Below are 17,019 nucleotides of genomic sequence, written 5' to 3'. Positions count from 1 at the left end.
GTCAGTAAGTTCCATTTGTATGTTACCAGGCATCTTCATAATTTTCTGTTCACTAAATGAAAATGGATTTATAAATGGAAGTAAGCAGTCCTTTTCTTTAGCAAAATCACAAAAACAACTTTCAACTGACTTGCAATAACCTGATTTTTTTATATATTTTGTAAAATTGCCATTATCTTAGCGCATTCACTCTGCTCTTTTAACTGCAGAAATCTTGAATGCATTGATATCATTTACTAAGCTAGGAAATAATTTGTTCTTGCTCTGCAGTTTCAAATTTACATCATTTAGATGGCTGGTAACATTAACTAAAAATGCTAAATCAAACAGCCATTTGTTATCATATGAAAGAGATCTTTCCTCAGGCAGCTCATTTTTCTTTTCTTGAAAATTATGAACAGTATTTTTCAATATCCAAAATCTACTCAGAACCTGTTCTCTAGAAAGCCAGCATATCACACAATGAAGAACGAGATCAGCATATTCCAAATCCAACATTTCACCATATTTTCTGAATTCTCTTCTGTTTAATCCTCTTGTTCTAATTTTATTCATGCCATTCACAACCAGTAGAATAACCTGCTGCAAATTTAACGTTTTTTGACACATTGACTCTTGGTGCATAATGCAGTGATATTTTAGTAAAGAACGACAGAAAAAGTTTTCAAGTTGTAGTCCCAGTGGCTTGACCTGTCATTGACTGTGCTCCATAAGTACAAAGCCTGATGAGTTTACTAGAATCTACTTGTAGATTTTCTAGGCATGATTTCACTTTCTTGTGAAATCATGCCTAGAAAATAAACATAAAATAAACATATTTTGTCTTCTTTTGATTTCTTCCTTTTTCTTAATCACATGTTCTCTCCATAACTCAGACCCAAGCTCTAGCTTCAGTTTTCCCTTCTGTTTTGGTCTGATGTTGTCTTTTATAATGTCCATTAAGATCATGTCTTTTATTATTATTATTATTACGGGTATCTCCATGGAGTCAGTAGACTCATCGCGGGAGACCCAAACTAGCAAAACAATATCTGTCATATCTCTTCTTGAATTCATTTACAGACGAAGAGCTCACAACTAAGTCAGGCAATGAATTCCACTCATTCACCACCCTCCAGGCAAAAAACCTTGTTCTGACACCTTTGTTAACCACACTCTTCTTTAATTTCTAGAGATGACCTCTTGTTCTTCCATCACTATCACACAGCTGAAACATTTCCTCTGCATCAATCCTATAAAAACCTTTTAGTAATTTGAATGTTTCTATCATATCCCCTCTTCTTCGCCTATCAACCAATCTCTGCAATCCGCAAGCTCTCAATCTATCAATGTAGGGAGCATTTTTTATATCACTCACCAACTTGGTCACTCTTCTCTGAACCCTCTCCACAGCCTCCTCATCTCCAAGGAATCCAGGTGACCAGACCTGAGCACAGTAATCCAAATGTGGAAGTATCAATGCTTTATAAAGGGGAATAATAACCTCTTTATCTCTGGATGTCAGTGTGTTCCTCAACAACCAAGTAATCCTATGTGCAATCTTGGACACCTTAGCAATGTGTCCTCTGAACTTCATCTCCCTATCTACCAATACCCCTAAGTCCCTAGCCTCATCAATCTCTTGGAGTACCTTTCCATCGATGTAGTACACAGCTGGTAATCTTTTAATCCCAAAATGCATGACTTTACACTTTTCCACATTGAACTGATATCCATTTTCTTTTGCCCATTTTACCAGCTTATTTAAATCCTCCTGCAAACTTTCAACATCAGCTTGATTTTTTATTGCACTACACAACTTTGCATCATCAGCAAACAACTGAATATCTCCCTTTAAGCCGTTTCCTATATCATTTATATACAAATTAAACAACATTGGCCAGAAAGTGTTTTCTCAAACAATTCACAACAGTTTTCCTGACGGATTCGTTATAAGAACTCATTTTACCACTGTTCATTGAATTCACAGTTCCTGTTACCTGTTTTTCTTTTGCAGTGTGATGGGTAACTGAATGTAAAAACAAGGGTTAATTTTCAAAAAAAGTGCAAAACTGCAAATGCTCACAAAGAACAAACAATGTACAACTCTGTAGCGCATAAGTATCAGTTGTAAATTGACTGACATAAATCTGTGATGCACTATTGTTGCTAACACTTGGTGCCTCAGAATAAAGCAAGTGAATGTGCAAAAGATGTGCACGAAACAATAAAATTGCTAAAAATAATGACTAATACTTTTGGTTAATACTTTATGCATAAATTGACTCACTTTTTATTATTGTCATTGGGATCCAATGCACCACTTTTAGCACATGGTTACCCATGTGCTAAAAGTGCCGCATTGGCCATCCCTGCATTAAATGAAGATTAAACCCAATAATAATAATCATTATTATTATTAGCATTACTCAGGTATCTCTACATAGCCTGAAGACTCATCATGGGAGGTCTCTAACCAACTTTACTCCCAATAATACTTATCTTACCTCTCCTTGAACTCGCTGAGTGTTTTGTCCATTCCACTCATTCACCACTCTCCAATTGTTGTGCCTACTTATTACATCTGTGGGGCATTTCCCAGTCACCACTTTTGCATGTGTGGTGCTGTGCAGACTATGCATCATATCGCTGGTGATTGCCCCACATACGCTCTTTCCCTGGAGGCCTCAGGAATTTGCAATTGACTCCCAGATAGTGCCACTGATTGGTTAACAGAACTCTCAGTCTGTATGTGGTTTAGTTCCTTAATTTCTTGTATTTTCCCCCATACATTTAATAAATAAATGAACTATTCTTCAATCAAAAAAATCTAGTCCTGAGGCTCTTGCCATACACTTGCTTAATTTCCATGGATGAATTCTTGTTCTCCCATCCCCCCCCCCCCCATTTAGTCTTGAACTGAAAAATTTGTTCTGCATCTATTCTATAAAACCCTTTTAGTAACATGTTTCTATCACATCCCCTCTTTTCTCTATTACCACCCTTCACTCTATCTTTGTAAAGAGCATTCCTTACACCATCCAAAATCTTGGTCACTCGTCCTTGGATCCTTTCATGAGTTGCTCATCTCCATGAAACTCGGATAACTACATCTGTGCATATAATCTAATTCACATGTGGACAAGTCAAAGCCTTACGATCTGTATCTCTGTTTTTAATGATAATCTCATATATGAGAGGCTGGGCAACCTATCATATGTTAGTACCATTAATGGAAAAGAAGGAACCTCTTCACATTTAGTTTGAAGAGCTGTGGATCATATTCCAGCCTGGTTGGCCAAATGGTTAGCATATCCGCTCTCCAACCAAAAAAGCTGCAGGTTCAATTCCAGCCATGGATGTTTGTGATTATCTGTGAAAAATGCTGGTGGTGGGCAGTAGATGGCACAGGTGTAGATGATGATGGTATTTGCAGTTTGCTGTAGTGGATGGGTTGAGTGGTGGAGGCAAAGAACTGTGGAGTGGGTGGCCTCCCTCGATGAGTCTTTGGACTCCTTGGAGGTGTCACATAATAACAATTCCCTGGAAAACATATAGGATGGTAGGCTGTTTTCCAGAAGGCAGCAGTAGAAGGGATAAATGAGGAGAAGAGGTTTGTTCTATGGGCTTGGAGTTGAACTGTAATGGAGTGTTTAATAGTTGCTGCATATGTTTCAATGGATTTCATAGGAGATTATTGATGCCAGTTTGGATGAACATTGACAGTATGTTTTCAATAGACAAGTGAGCTACTTTAGCTACTTTTACAATGTCTTCTGAACATTAATCCCTATCCACTCATCACTCCAAAGCCCTAGCTTATCAGTTTTCTGGTCGTATCAAATGTAGAGGGTATCCTGCAGACCACCCAGTTTGTAATCTTTTCATCACGAAGTCCATCATCGTTTAGTTTTCACATTAAACTGGCATCCATTATTCCTTTCGTATACTCTGAGTCTATTTAAATCATACTGATCACTGCATTGTCTTGCTTAATTAGTTAATCAAGACAATCTATTACAGAGATTAACTTGATTAACTACCCAATTCTGCATCATCCACAAACAACTGAATATTTCCTGAAATTATTTCCTGTAAAATTAATGCACAAAGTAAATACCAGCAGTCCTCTAAAGCCTTGCAATACACTGGTAGCTACCTGCCTTTGGGATTCTTCTCTTTCATATACTACCCTTTATACCATCCATGAACCATCCTCATATTTATATCATCATTAACATGTTTCCTGATATGTACCCTCAAAGGGTGTTCAGGTTACTATGACAGCACTACATGATTAAGTTTACATTATTATTAATCACTTATCAATGATTTCCTTCAAATTAGTCAATTACTTGTCAGCACTCCAATATTGTCATATCTAACACTTCGTGCTTCTAAGGCACTTCCGATTGAATCAGTTTGACTAGACCTTGATCTTCCTCTCAGTCTCTTTCCTGCCATCTTGGCATCAAACACCTGTTTTGCTAACCTTTACTTACCCATTCTATTTAAGTGAACATACTACCTTATCTTAGTTCTGCTGAAACATACTTGAATCCTAACAATATCAAGTTCCTTTCTAATGTCTTTATTTTAAATATGATTCTGCCATTGCTACCATCAGTTCACTCCCTTAATTTTTCTCAGAGCCCTCATATCTGTGGTATCTAGTCTTTGATCAAGTGCTTTATTTCTAATCCAGCTCTCAGGTTCATAACTTAAAACTAGTTTAAACACTGTCTTGTATACTGCTAGTTTGGTGTTTTGGCTAATAATTCTCTTATTCCATATAAATTTATTCAGTTGGCTACCCAACATACCAGCTTTGCTTATTCTGTTGTCCGTTTCCAGATTTAACTTGCCATCTTGACTAAAAACTGTGCTTAAATAGCTGAAATATTTTACTTGTTTTATAGGGTCTCCATTAAGAATGCAGCTGAAGTTTTCTATGTCCCTGCTTATTTGAATAGTTTGTTTTTATTGCTGATTTTCAAACCAAATTTGTTACAGCTGTTGCTATAGGACAGGGGTGTTCAACCCGTCGATCGTGAAGCGATTTTTGGTCGATCTCTTGTGTATTCCTCCTTACTTACAAATATAATTAAAACTGAAAACATAATATTTTATTTATCATTATTTTGTATTATTTTTAATTCACTACGTTAAAATTATCAAATCAGTAATTTTCTTATAAGTCCGAGTAAATGAATTAATTTGGATCAGTGGAAGTCAAACAGCGAGCCGAGTGAATACGATTATAAGCAAAGTGTAAAAACTCGATTGTAGCTTAAATATTAAATATTCCAAAGCACATTACATCGATTTTTTACTTAGGTTAAGTCCCATGTGAATATTGTAAAAAAATGAATTTTGTTTGTCTCAGTATAGTTTGTATTAGATGTTTTTATAAATAACTCTTTTGAAGCTAACTGTATATACTGCTTTAATGAGAATATGTTAGACTGTTAAAAACAAAGGCAATGTTTTTGTCACCGAAGCCGTACATGGCGGCATTAGAAAGATTGTTATTGAAACTTGTATGTATGAGAAAGGCTTGCAGGCTCTAAGTGTAAACATCTCCGAAGTCAGTCAGAAAGAGTTCATACAACTCTCCGATGGCTGGCAACTTACAATCAAAAGAAAGCGGAGGAGAACAAAAGGTGTGCCGAACTTGAAACTTAAGATGAAAGACTCATACCAATTCTTTTGGGGTTGCCAAACTTCATGTGAGCTGTCAGAGGAGACCTAATAAAAAGGGACTGAAGCAAGCAGAAAGGGTCCTGGTTCCAGAATTGCTTTCAGAGAGGAGGCCACCCGGTCCAGAGTCGCCGTCAGAGAGACTGCCCAGATCCACATTGTTTGAGAGAGGAGTTTCCTGCTTCCAGAAAAGAGCTTCTCGGTTTGAGACGTCGCTAGAGAGACTACTTCTAGGCCGCAGACAAGGTTTCAAATTGCCAAAAGGAAGAGTTCCAATTGTGGGAGAAAAGTTTATAGGCCAGGTTAATGTCAGACATTCACCAGTGTGTTGCATTTTCATTACAATTTGATGAATCAAACGACTTCACTGATATTGCTCAATTAATAGTATTTATTCGCATGGTATTTCAAGATTATTCAAGTAAAGAACTTTTTAAAATTATTCCATTATTGGGAAGGACTATTGGAGAAGACATTTTTTCGGCATTTGATGAATTTGTGAAACGACACAAACTTCTGCTTTTTAAACTTGTGTCTATTACTACTGATGGTGCTCCTGCAATGATAGGTAATAAATCAGGCTTCATTTCATTATGTAAAAACGATGACAGATATCCAGATTTTTTAACGTATCACTGTATTATTCACCAACAAGTTCTGTGTAGTAAAAGATTAAACACAAAAGATGTTTTGGATATTACATTTAAAATCGCAAATTCTGTTCGAGGAAAATCCCTGCAATGGCGGTTATTTAAATTACAAGCAGATGATGATAGGGAACTTCTGTTGTACAATAATGTTTGCTGGCTCAGCAGAAGTCAATTTTTAGAAAGATTTCTTGTATTAATAAACGATATAAAATTTTTTCTTGATGAAAAAGGAGATATTTATCCACAATTGAGTGATAAAAGATGGTTGTTACACATCATTTTTAGTAGATTTCTGTACAAAATTAAGCAATTTAAATTTAGAGTTACAAGGTAGAGATAACAATTTAATTGACATGTTAAGTTCAATAAAAACTTTCCAGCAATACTTACTTTCATTAAAGAAAAATATAAATGACCGTGAATTTAGACATCTCCCATATTTATTAAAATTTTTTGAACAAAATCAAGAAATGCTTCGCTGTGATATAAAAGAATTTATTCGTGAAATAGAATTAGTTGAGGAAGAAATAAATTCAAGATTTAAAGATTTTAATAAAACTGAAATGATTGTATCTTTTATCAATAATTTGTTTCAAGAAAACTTGAACATCACAGAAATTTCAAATAAAATTAGTGGGCTGTTTGATTGACCAAGCTGAAGTAGAACTTGAGATAATAAACATTCAGAATAGTTTACATTTAAAATCAATAAACAATGAATCATTTGGAAGTATGCACATGAAAAATTCCTAATATTAACTGATATTGTGCAAAAAATTCTGTCGTGTTTCAGCTCGACATACTTGTCAGAATCCGCTTTTTCAAATATGACTGTCAAAAAAAAATCAATTAAGAAACCAAATTACAAATGATCATTTGGATGATTGTCTGCGATTGGCCACGTCTTCATATCAACTTGACTATGAAAATATTGCGAGGTTCAAACAATGCCAAATTTCACATTAACTTTTTTTTTTTTTAATCAACCAGCTTTTCCGGTAACTTGTGAGTTTGTAATCAATCTGCTGTTTTTTCTAACTTTGGTTTTACAAAATAGAGAAATAAATATTTTATTCCAATATATTTGTTTTTTTTTTTGTTGTATTAAAATGATTAAAAGTGACAAATTTTTAAATACACAAATAAAATTTTTAGTTGTGTATTTTTTTTTAGTTTTTTATTTTTAGTTGTTTATTTGTGTGTAATCAGATATCAGGTTGGGGGAATGTGATCTATATAAGAGAGTAGATTGCCAAATAACTTATAAGAGAGTAGATCGCCGAATAACTTTTTATAGAAAAGTAGCTTGTGTAGTAAAAAAGGTTGAACACCACTGCTATAGGATCTCCATTAAGAATGCAGCTGAAGTTTTCTGTGTTCCTGCCCATTTAAATAGTTTGGTCTTTTTATTGCTGATTTTCGTGCCAAATTTGTTTCAGCTGTTATTCCATTTAGTTAGAGAATCCTGGAGACTTTCACTAGATATGTTTAGGAGTATATCATCTGTATAAAGCAAAGAACTAAGTTTAACACATCCAATAAGGATGTGTGCTTTGCATTATGAGATACTGAAGCAATTAATATGAAGTCATTAGCCTTTATATAAAAGTAGCTTAGTCGTTTAGAATTCAACCTTCTGACCAGGAGCTGCAAATTATGCAGTATAGCCACTGCAAAACTTTTATACGTACATACTTAAGCATTTTTGGTCAAATATTATCTATTCCAGCTGCCTTTCCACATTTCAAGTTTTTGATCGCTTTTCCTACCTAAAGTATTGATATGTACTCCTCTTTGCATTCCTCTTGAAAATGTTCTAAAATGGTTCTGTCACTGTTTGTTTGTTTCGTTTAACAGTTTTTCAAAGTAATTACTCCACACATCTAGCATATCCTTATTGTCACTTTCCATGTTACCTTTATTGGTGAATTAAGTGCTGGAGATGGAGATTTGTAGAGTAGGTGCCCACCCTCGATGAGTCTTGGACCTCCATGGAGGCATCAAGAAATAATAAATGATTATCATTCTCTGATTCCTTTTATAATACTATTTCCTCCACTTCTGAGCTTTTTCAATAGCCTTTAGAACATTATCATTATTGTTATGATTATGATTCAGGCCTCCATGGAATCAAGACTCATTGTGGGAGATCCTTCCTAGAAAACACAAAATCTATCATACCACTCCTTGAACTTATTGACCGTTTGTGCTCTCACCACTGTCAGGCAATATATTCCATGGTTCAACCACCCTCCATGCAAAGAAACCACTCCTCACAATCTTGCTCACAGCTTCCTTTCATAACTTCCAGAGATGGCACCTTATCCTCCTCCTATCCCCTGTTCCACCAAGCGAAAGAACTCCCCAGTGTCACCCCTGTAACTACCTCTTAACAGTTTAAAAGTATCAATCATATCACATCTCCTCCTCCTACCAAACACTGCAGTTCACATTACCTCAGTCAATCCTCATAACCAAATTGTATAGTCCTGAAACCATCTTTGTTATCTGCCGCTGTACCGTTTTCACAGTTAATTTTTCCCTTCTCAAATCTGGGGACCAGATTTGAGAAGGATAATGCTGTATATGGTGCATAATGCTGCATAATGCTGTATATGGTCCTTCACTAATCTGGGGACCAGATTTGAGAACAATAGGCCAAGTGTGGTCTGATCAGGACAATGGAATGACAACTCTTTTGTCTCTGCAGGTCAGCATCCTTCTCAGTATTGCAGCAATCCTCTGGGTTGCATTCACCACCTTCGCAATATGTTCCCTGAATTTCAGGTTTCTATCGGTCATCCTCCCCAGATCTCTTGTCTTCCCTACCTACATACTTAATTTATTCTGTTGTCTGTTGCTGCATTAAACTGACATCCCATTCATTTTCCCATCTGTCCAGTTTATTCAGATCCTCCTGCATGGCTGCCACATCTGCACTATTATTAATAACCCTTTCTAGCTTTACATCATCTGCAAACAATTGAATATCCCTCTGCCATCCACTGACAATGTCATTTATATAAAGGTTAAACAATACAGGTCCCAGTACTGAGCCTTGTGGGATCCCACTTGTAACCTTCTGCTGCCTTCATATTGCACCACGATACACAACTCTCTGATACCTACCAGCTTATCATGTGGCACACTGTCAAATGCCTTTTCAAAATCCAAAAAAATGGCAGAATATGCCAATATGCCTTTTCCTGATCAACCGCTCTTGTCACGTTATTATAGAAGGCAGTCATATTACTAAAGCAAGAGAACCCTTTAACAAATTCATGTTGATTCTCATAGATAACATTACTCTCATCTGCATAATGCTGTATATGGTCCTTCACTAATTTCTCCAAGATCTTATCTACTAATAAAACACAAACTGGTGTATTATTTGACACTTCCAGTCTGCTACTGCCTTATGCAATGGCGCTGTCTTACCTTCCTTCCATTCCTTGAGTACCTTTCCTGTTGCAAGACTTTTATTGAAAAGCCAGGTCAACGGAACTGTCAGTTCTTTAGCACATTCTATCAAAACCCATGGCAAAATTCCATCCAGTCCCACAGCTGTATTAACATCCAGAGTACTCAGTATTTGAAACACACACTCTCCTCTTTCACCTCTAAACCTTGAACCTGCAAGGATGAAATACTCCAATAAAGTGTTCATTGAACAACTCCACTATGTCCTCTGCATCAGTCACTCTATTCCCATTTTTATCCCACAACGTCATTCTTCCACAATCATTTCTCCTCCTACTGGCCACATAGCTAAAAATTCCCTAGGATTTTCTTTGGATCTTAGGGCCAATCTCTTCTCTTATTCCAGTTTTGCCTTCCTTATCTTACTAGTCACTCCTCCTAGCCTGAGTCTTATATTCTTCATGCATCTGCTATCCATCCCTTGACTTATATCTCTTCTATAACCTCTTTTTCACCTGCAATTGCTGTTTGATATTGTTTGTCATCCACTTTAAACCAAACTGTGTCCTCTTCTTCACTCACGGAACACAGCTTACTATTGCTGCTAACAAATATTCCTTCACCATTTCCCAAGCACTAATGATATCCTGGCCTTCCAATTCTGTCCTCCATGGAACTGCCCCAAATTGATATCTAAGACTATTATAATCACCCACCTTATAATTCCACATACATTCCCTTTTCTTTGATACTCCTGCATGTCTATTCATCTTCCAAGTCAAAACCATGTGGTCACTCTCTCCAACTGGGGGAAGAAATGCCATCTCAGTTATAATCAGGTCTTCTGATGCTATGACCAAATCCAAAACTCTTGAACCATGTGTTCTTTCTGTTACATTGCCTAAGACATTTGTCCCTCAAGAATTCTAGAAATTCCATTCACTTATTACTATATGCATTTTCCTCTTCCCAATTTATACTGCTGTAGTTAAAATCTCGTATAACAATTATTCTTTTTGCACTTGCCAAGCTCAACTGCCTAAACATCTCCTGCTCCTCCTCATCTGTGCTCCTTGGCTTATAGCAACACCCCACTCTACCTCACACCATATGCTTTCAAAACCATTAGTGTCACTGCTCTCCAAAACTTCCACTCTTAGAGGACATAAGTCATCACTTATCATAAACAGTACTCCACCACTGCATTTTCACTTATGGTCGTTTCAAAAAATGCTGCACCCTGCTTCTTCTATTCCTGTTATTATATCATCTTCCATCAGCCACTTCTCAAAGATCTCAATAATCTTCAGATGGGCCGATGCTCTCAGCACCACCAATTCATTTCCTTTATTATAGTTACTCCTGGCATTAATATAAAGCTTAAAAATGTCACTGTTTCTATACCTGTCCTTATACCCTCCTGACTCCACTGGTCTGGGCATTACCTGATGTATTCCCCCTCTCCCAAGCACCTATTCCCTCAAGAGGTCACACTATCATTACCATCCACCCTGGTAATTCTAGTTTCTCTGTATTGACACACTGACTCGTTCAGAGAACAGCAATCTCTCCAAATGCCTATATACTTCCTCATTCAAATGCAAATAGTCTCTTGCAAACAGTTCCTTTCTGTTCTCAAATGCCCTACAATCATCCACGTATTCCAATCCTCTCTTCTGACACATTCTGGATATCATGCTATTCATTATTAATGCCCTTCTATTTAGCTCTTCATTATCATACCTGGGCAACACATACTACCTCAAGCATGAATCTCAGATCACTTGCCACCCGATTTACATTACCTCTCAAGTCAATCGTGCCCGCCATCACAATCATCTCATCCACCCTTTCACCCTGCTTAATTGCCATAGCCACACTTTCTGTCATTCCTCCAGGCAAACAGTCCTCTAGTATCTTATCTTGCACATCACTAATTGTAGAGTCTCCATGCGTCACACCTCTTATCACTCTGTTCCTTGATTGCTCACCTGCATCCCTCACTCTCTCTCTATCTCTCTCCTCTAATACTTTCTCTCCATATTCCCCTAATTACCTGCCATCTTGGCATCTCTGCATCCCTGGTTCTAGTACTCCCTTACATTCTTCTCATCCCTCTCTCCTAGTGTTTCTATTCTCTCCTCTTCTATCATTCTCATAACTCTCTCATTTCCTCTTGTCTATTGTTTCTATTCTCTCCTTTTCTGTCATTCCCATAACTCTCTCACTTCTATTCTGATTCTCCTTGCATTCATCTCTTCCATTTGTTTAATCTCATCTTTCACACTTCTCAACTCATTCCCGAGACATTCCACCTCCTCTTTCAGTTCATTTGTCTCTTTCTCTGCAAGCTACCCACTCTTGCTCACTATTCATCCTCCCAATTAAGGCCATCTCAAAAACTTCACAATTATTCAAACTTTCACACTCCCCATGCTTATTTTTTCATTTATATTTTGCCTATTATTCTTACCCCCATCACACTACTCCTTTCTCTAGTTCGATATTCTTCCACCTCTGATGCAATAACTCACAAAGTTCTTTCCATTTCCTGCATATATGTAATCCCCCTTCTCTCACCTGCCACATACCCAATGCTGGAATGCGTACATACCACAAAATCTTGTAGTATGCTTCACAAAATGTAGTCCTTCACAAAATGTGATCCTTTAAATGGGGGAGGACTTGGTGACACACATCATTTGTAATTTGAGCTGAGGCTTTCACCATGATTGAAATAGTGCCAAGTACTAGGAACTACTATAACTACAGCGATATCTCGCTAGTCCGAACCCTCCAGTAATCCGAACTGCGGTTTGAAAGAAAAAAAAGTTTTGTTTATTACGTATTATTATTTTGCGTACTATTATTTTTTTATTAAATAATTATTATTTTAAATAGTATTATTTATTTTATTATTATTACAATACAGTATTTCTTTCATACTGTCGATTGTACGATTATATTGTGAGCCTATTTTGATTTATTGTGTGTGTTCACGTTTTCTTTTTTATACTGTACAGTATGTACTGTATTGTCGGCATGAATCACCGCTGTTGTTAATGAACTGATTAGTCACCACTGTTGCACAATGTTTATGTATCTTCCCTTCAACAACAAAAACGACTTAGCGTAAAGCCTGGTTGTATATAACACTCAGTTTTTCTTTGATTATTCAAATGAAACATTCTCTGAGTTGTCGTTTATTCTTTTGTGTTTTCGTAAGTTTTCAGTGAATGATTAATGATTGTTTCAGTTTTTCATTAATGTCATTTTTTTATTTTACTCTAAATTAAATCTAAAATTTATTTCATTAAAATAACGAATAAATTAAAAATTAAAATAAAAATAAAATAAAATAAAAACGAAATGAATTAAAATTTATTTCGCTCCAGGTCTTGTTGGATAAGTGTAGAATAATTCAGCGTCTAGTAAAGGGTGACGCGGCTAACTTGCTGCTGAATACAATGTCGGCAAATCTACAGTCAGTGACATAAAAGACAGGATTTTAATCCTGTCTCTTTTTTTAAAAAAAAAAGAAGGACCAAGCAAGCCTTGGTCCTTAATAGACAAACTCTGAAAACAAGTGATTTTTATTTATTTGATTCTAGTTTCTACTCTTTACACGTAGTTTCTTTAAGAAAGACGTCGTCATAGTCCCATCTTCAGAGATATTTTAAAGCAGAAAGCTAAGCATTTCCATTCACAAATTTACCCAGATCAGAAATTCAAAGCAAGTGATGGTTGGCTAGAAAAATTTAAAAAATGCCACGGTATTCGGTATCTATCAATATCAGGGGGAAAACTGTCTAGTGACGTTTTTGCTGTAGAACTATTCCAAAAAAGCTTTTTTAGAAAAATTCTTGAATTAAATTTAACCGATGATCAAATTTATAACGCGGACGAAAGTGGTCTTTGTTCAAACTAGTTTCACAATGATTTCGTACCGTCTGTTAAAACTTATTTAAAATCTCAGAATTTAGAATAGAAAGCACTTTTATTATTGGATAACTGTCCTGGACATCCTCTGGCATATGAATTGATTATTGAGGACGGAAATTTTACAGCTATGTTTTGCCTCCAAACTGTACTCCATTGTTGCAACCAATGGATCAGAACATAATACAATCCATTAAATTCAAATATTGTAAAGACCTGCTTTTAAATATAATTTCCCAAAATTATAACGTTACCACATCAATAAAAAATATAAATTTGAAGGATGTAGCATTCTCAGTTGCTGCTGCTTGGGAAGCCATTGAACCTGAAGCAATTCGAGTGTCATGGAAAAAACTGTGGCCTTCTAGAATTTACCAAGATAACTACGGTGATACACAAAAAGGGAAAATTCAAAACGTGCATAATTTTGTTAAAAATATAAATCCAGATGTTGAAATTTCACAAACAGATGTTTACGGAATGGATTACAGGTAGAACCGAAAGTGAAGTCGAAATCAAATCAGATGCTGAAATTATAAATATGATGCTGCAGAATGAATTAGAAGATGATAAAGAACTGAAAGAAAAAAAAAAGTAAAACGTGAAGAGGCAGTTGACAGTTTTAACATGCGTATAGAATGTGCTAAGCAGAATGGTATGCCATTCCACAAAATTTTATTGCTAATGCAGCTCCGAGAGTCACTGATTTTCTTTTGCTTCTAATAAGCAAAAGAAAATCAGTGACTTTTTTACAAAGAAATAAAAAAAAAGCTTTTTGTGTGTGTGTTATTTTGTGAAATGTTTTGTGTTGTGTACAAGAAAGTGATATTTTTTACGCAAATTAAGTTATGTACTGAACTATGCAATTTTATTAAATCAGAATCCTCCACAATACAGGTACATGCAAACTAATTTTTTTACTAAAATAAATTTGTGTACTGTATTATTTTTTAAGTTTTACATTACAGTACAGTAGCTTTTTTCTATCAGTTACTTCATTTATTTACAGAATTAAATTGATGTACTATTGGAATCTGATTATTTTTGTCTTAAACGCAGTTATTATTGTCTCTTGGGGGGGAATTTCGCTAATCCGAGCGAGCACGGTTTTTATTAGTTCGGATTAGCGAGATACCACTGTATATACTAAACACTCTACTATATTATACGCTATACTATAAGCTATACTTACACGATACTATAAACTTATATAAGTATAAACTATACTATACAAAATAACAAAAATATACTAAGTAACAAAAAACTTATCATTTTCTTCTGTTCTACTGCAGAACTTGTCTGACTCTGATCTCGCCCTCTCGGTAAGAATAAACCAAAAACAAACAAACGCCACCATACAATAAACTGATTTAAAACACTTTTTCTTTAGCACAGCTCAAATGTACTGCCGTGTTCTTCCACGATTCTAGTATCCTCCACCAGGTTTTGCCACCTTGCTGATATTTATTTTCTATATTCTTACCAAAGTCTTCCAATGACTTTTTTTAGCTACTTTTTATGCACAGCTGAGCTATCTTACATTTTTCTCTGTATTCTTTTCGGGCATCTACCAACTTATTTGCTAGGAACTTTTGGTATGCTTTCTTCTTTTCCAGAACTGCTTCTTGAACTTCTTGTATCCACTATGGGATTCTTATTTTTCTATCGCTGCAGACAACTCCACCGCCTACCTCCATATATATTGAATAAACGAATGTCTTCTTTGGAGTTTGTCACTGAGACTAAGGTTTGGTTCTAGTTTTCAATCTGTTTATTTTTTCTTCAATAATGTTTCCATAGTCGAGTCTGCAGTTTACCTATAAAAACTGTTGAACTTTAATTTCTTCTTAAAACTTTCTTACATACTGTTCTTTTCAATGTGATATTAATTTCCCTCCTACATATCACTAAGTAATAGTTGCTTCCGATTTCAAATCCTCTGTATACTGTTGTATCCTGAACCAACATGAATATGTAACTATCAATAATGATATAGTCAATGAGGTTTTTTAATTTCTTGTGTCTTCTCTCTACATGAACTTGTGCACATCTTTATGTTTGAATATGGTGGTAGTAATGACTAGTCCTTTTGGTGAGCAAAAGTACAGCAAATACTTGCATACTATTATTATTAGCTTTGCTCTCTTCTCCAAATTTTCTCAACACATTACTACGTGTCTGGGATTCGTTTCCTACTCTACTGCTGTTTATATCTCCAACAAGGGTCACTTTTTACATGCTCATTTCATTTTCATCTGTACAGCTGCAAACTCTGTAAAAATCCCAAATCCAACCATGGAATATTGCTCACACTTTAGAAATAGTAGTGCACTAGAGTACCAGACTCTTTTCTAAGATTACTTCATTCTATCCAAGAGAGCAGTTTGGTTAATTGATGATCTCTCTCTCTCTCTCCACACACACAAAGAGATCCATTACAATCTTTCTCTCATTGTTGTTTAGTTTCTGCCCCATACCTAATCTACAAATACTATTCTGAACTGGTAACCATTGTTGCTCTACTTTCCTCCAAAACAGTAAAATGGTCAATATCCATTTACAGTTCAGCTTTGAACTTATATATACTTATTTTACTTAAATACTAATAATGTACTGTTTATCTTCCAACAAAAATTCTTAGTTTGGAGATAAACAGAATATGTTAAAATATACTTTATATTAAAATACTTCAGTATTTCCTTGAATATTTAAGGAATATTTTAAAGTATACTCTTTCTCTCTGTTTTTTAAGGTGGATACAGTCCAGTGAAGATTAGATCTGGAGTGATGGTTGCTACCTCTTCTGTTATTTATTTGGATTTAAATTCCAATACATGGCATCAGTGTTCCAATATGATTGAAGCACGTGCTTGTCATGCAATGGTCACATTTCATGGAAAGTTGTATACTTTTGGAGGACAGGATGAGAATGGAAGGCAAGTTTTTTTTTTTTTTGTATATTTTGTATTAGCCTGTTTGTAAGCACATATCCATATGCTAGGTTGGACAAACAAAAATTTAAAGTTGTTACTACGTTTGAATTTGCTTTCATTCCTAGAGCACCAATTTCAGAATTTTATTAATCTTACTGTTAAGAGTGGCATTAGTCATGTAAATTGTTCCATAATACTGTATATGCGATGTTGATTGGTAAGACAGTGCTGCAGGTCATAGATGGCAGCTGGAGTTTGTGGCAGTAAGTGGTAAGAGAGCTGGTGGTGAGCTAGCAGCAGTGCATGGTAAGATAGCGGGCGTGCAAGGTAGTGAAAATGCAATTTGCATAAATGCAACTGAAAAACTAATTGAAGATATGAAAGCAGAGTTGGTAAGG

At 35.6% G+C, this 17,019-nt stretch overlaps 1 protein-coding gene across 1 annotated transcript in view; it reads left to right on the top strand.

Moving 5' to 3' along the window:
- Positions 1–16,771, top strand: part of LOC150106212 (beta-scruin-like) — a 157,778-nt gene extending 141,007 nt beyond the window's left edge. Inside the window, exons 5-6 of the mRNA XM_090392955.1 lie at positions 16,441–16,624; positions 16,747–16,771. Of these exons, the coding sequence (XP_090249081.1) occupies positions 16,441–16,624; positions 16,747–16,771 (209 nt within the window). The remainder of the gene's footprint in view (positions 1–16,440; positions 16,625–16,746) is intronic.
- Positions 16,772–17,019: the final 248 nt, after the last annotated feature.

This window comes from Typopeltis vanoorti, chromosome 5, assembly GCF_054136105.1.
Source record: "Typopeltis vanoorti isolate ZY-2024b chromosome 5, IOZ_Tvanoo_1.0, whole genome shotgun sequence".
Classification (NCBI taxonomy): Eukaryota; Metazoa; Arthropoda; class Arachnida; order Uropygi; family Thelyphonidae; genus Typopeltis; species Typopeltis vanoorti.
The sequence above is the reverse complement of the archived record's forward strand: the minus strand, read 5'-3'. Positions and strand labels throughout refer to the sequence as shown.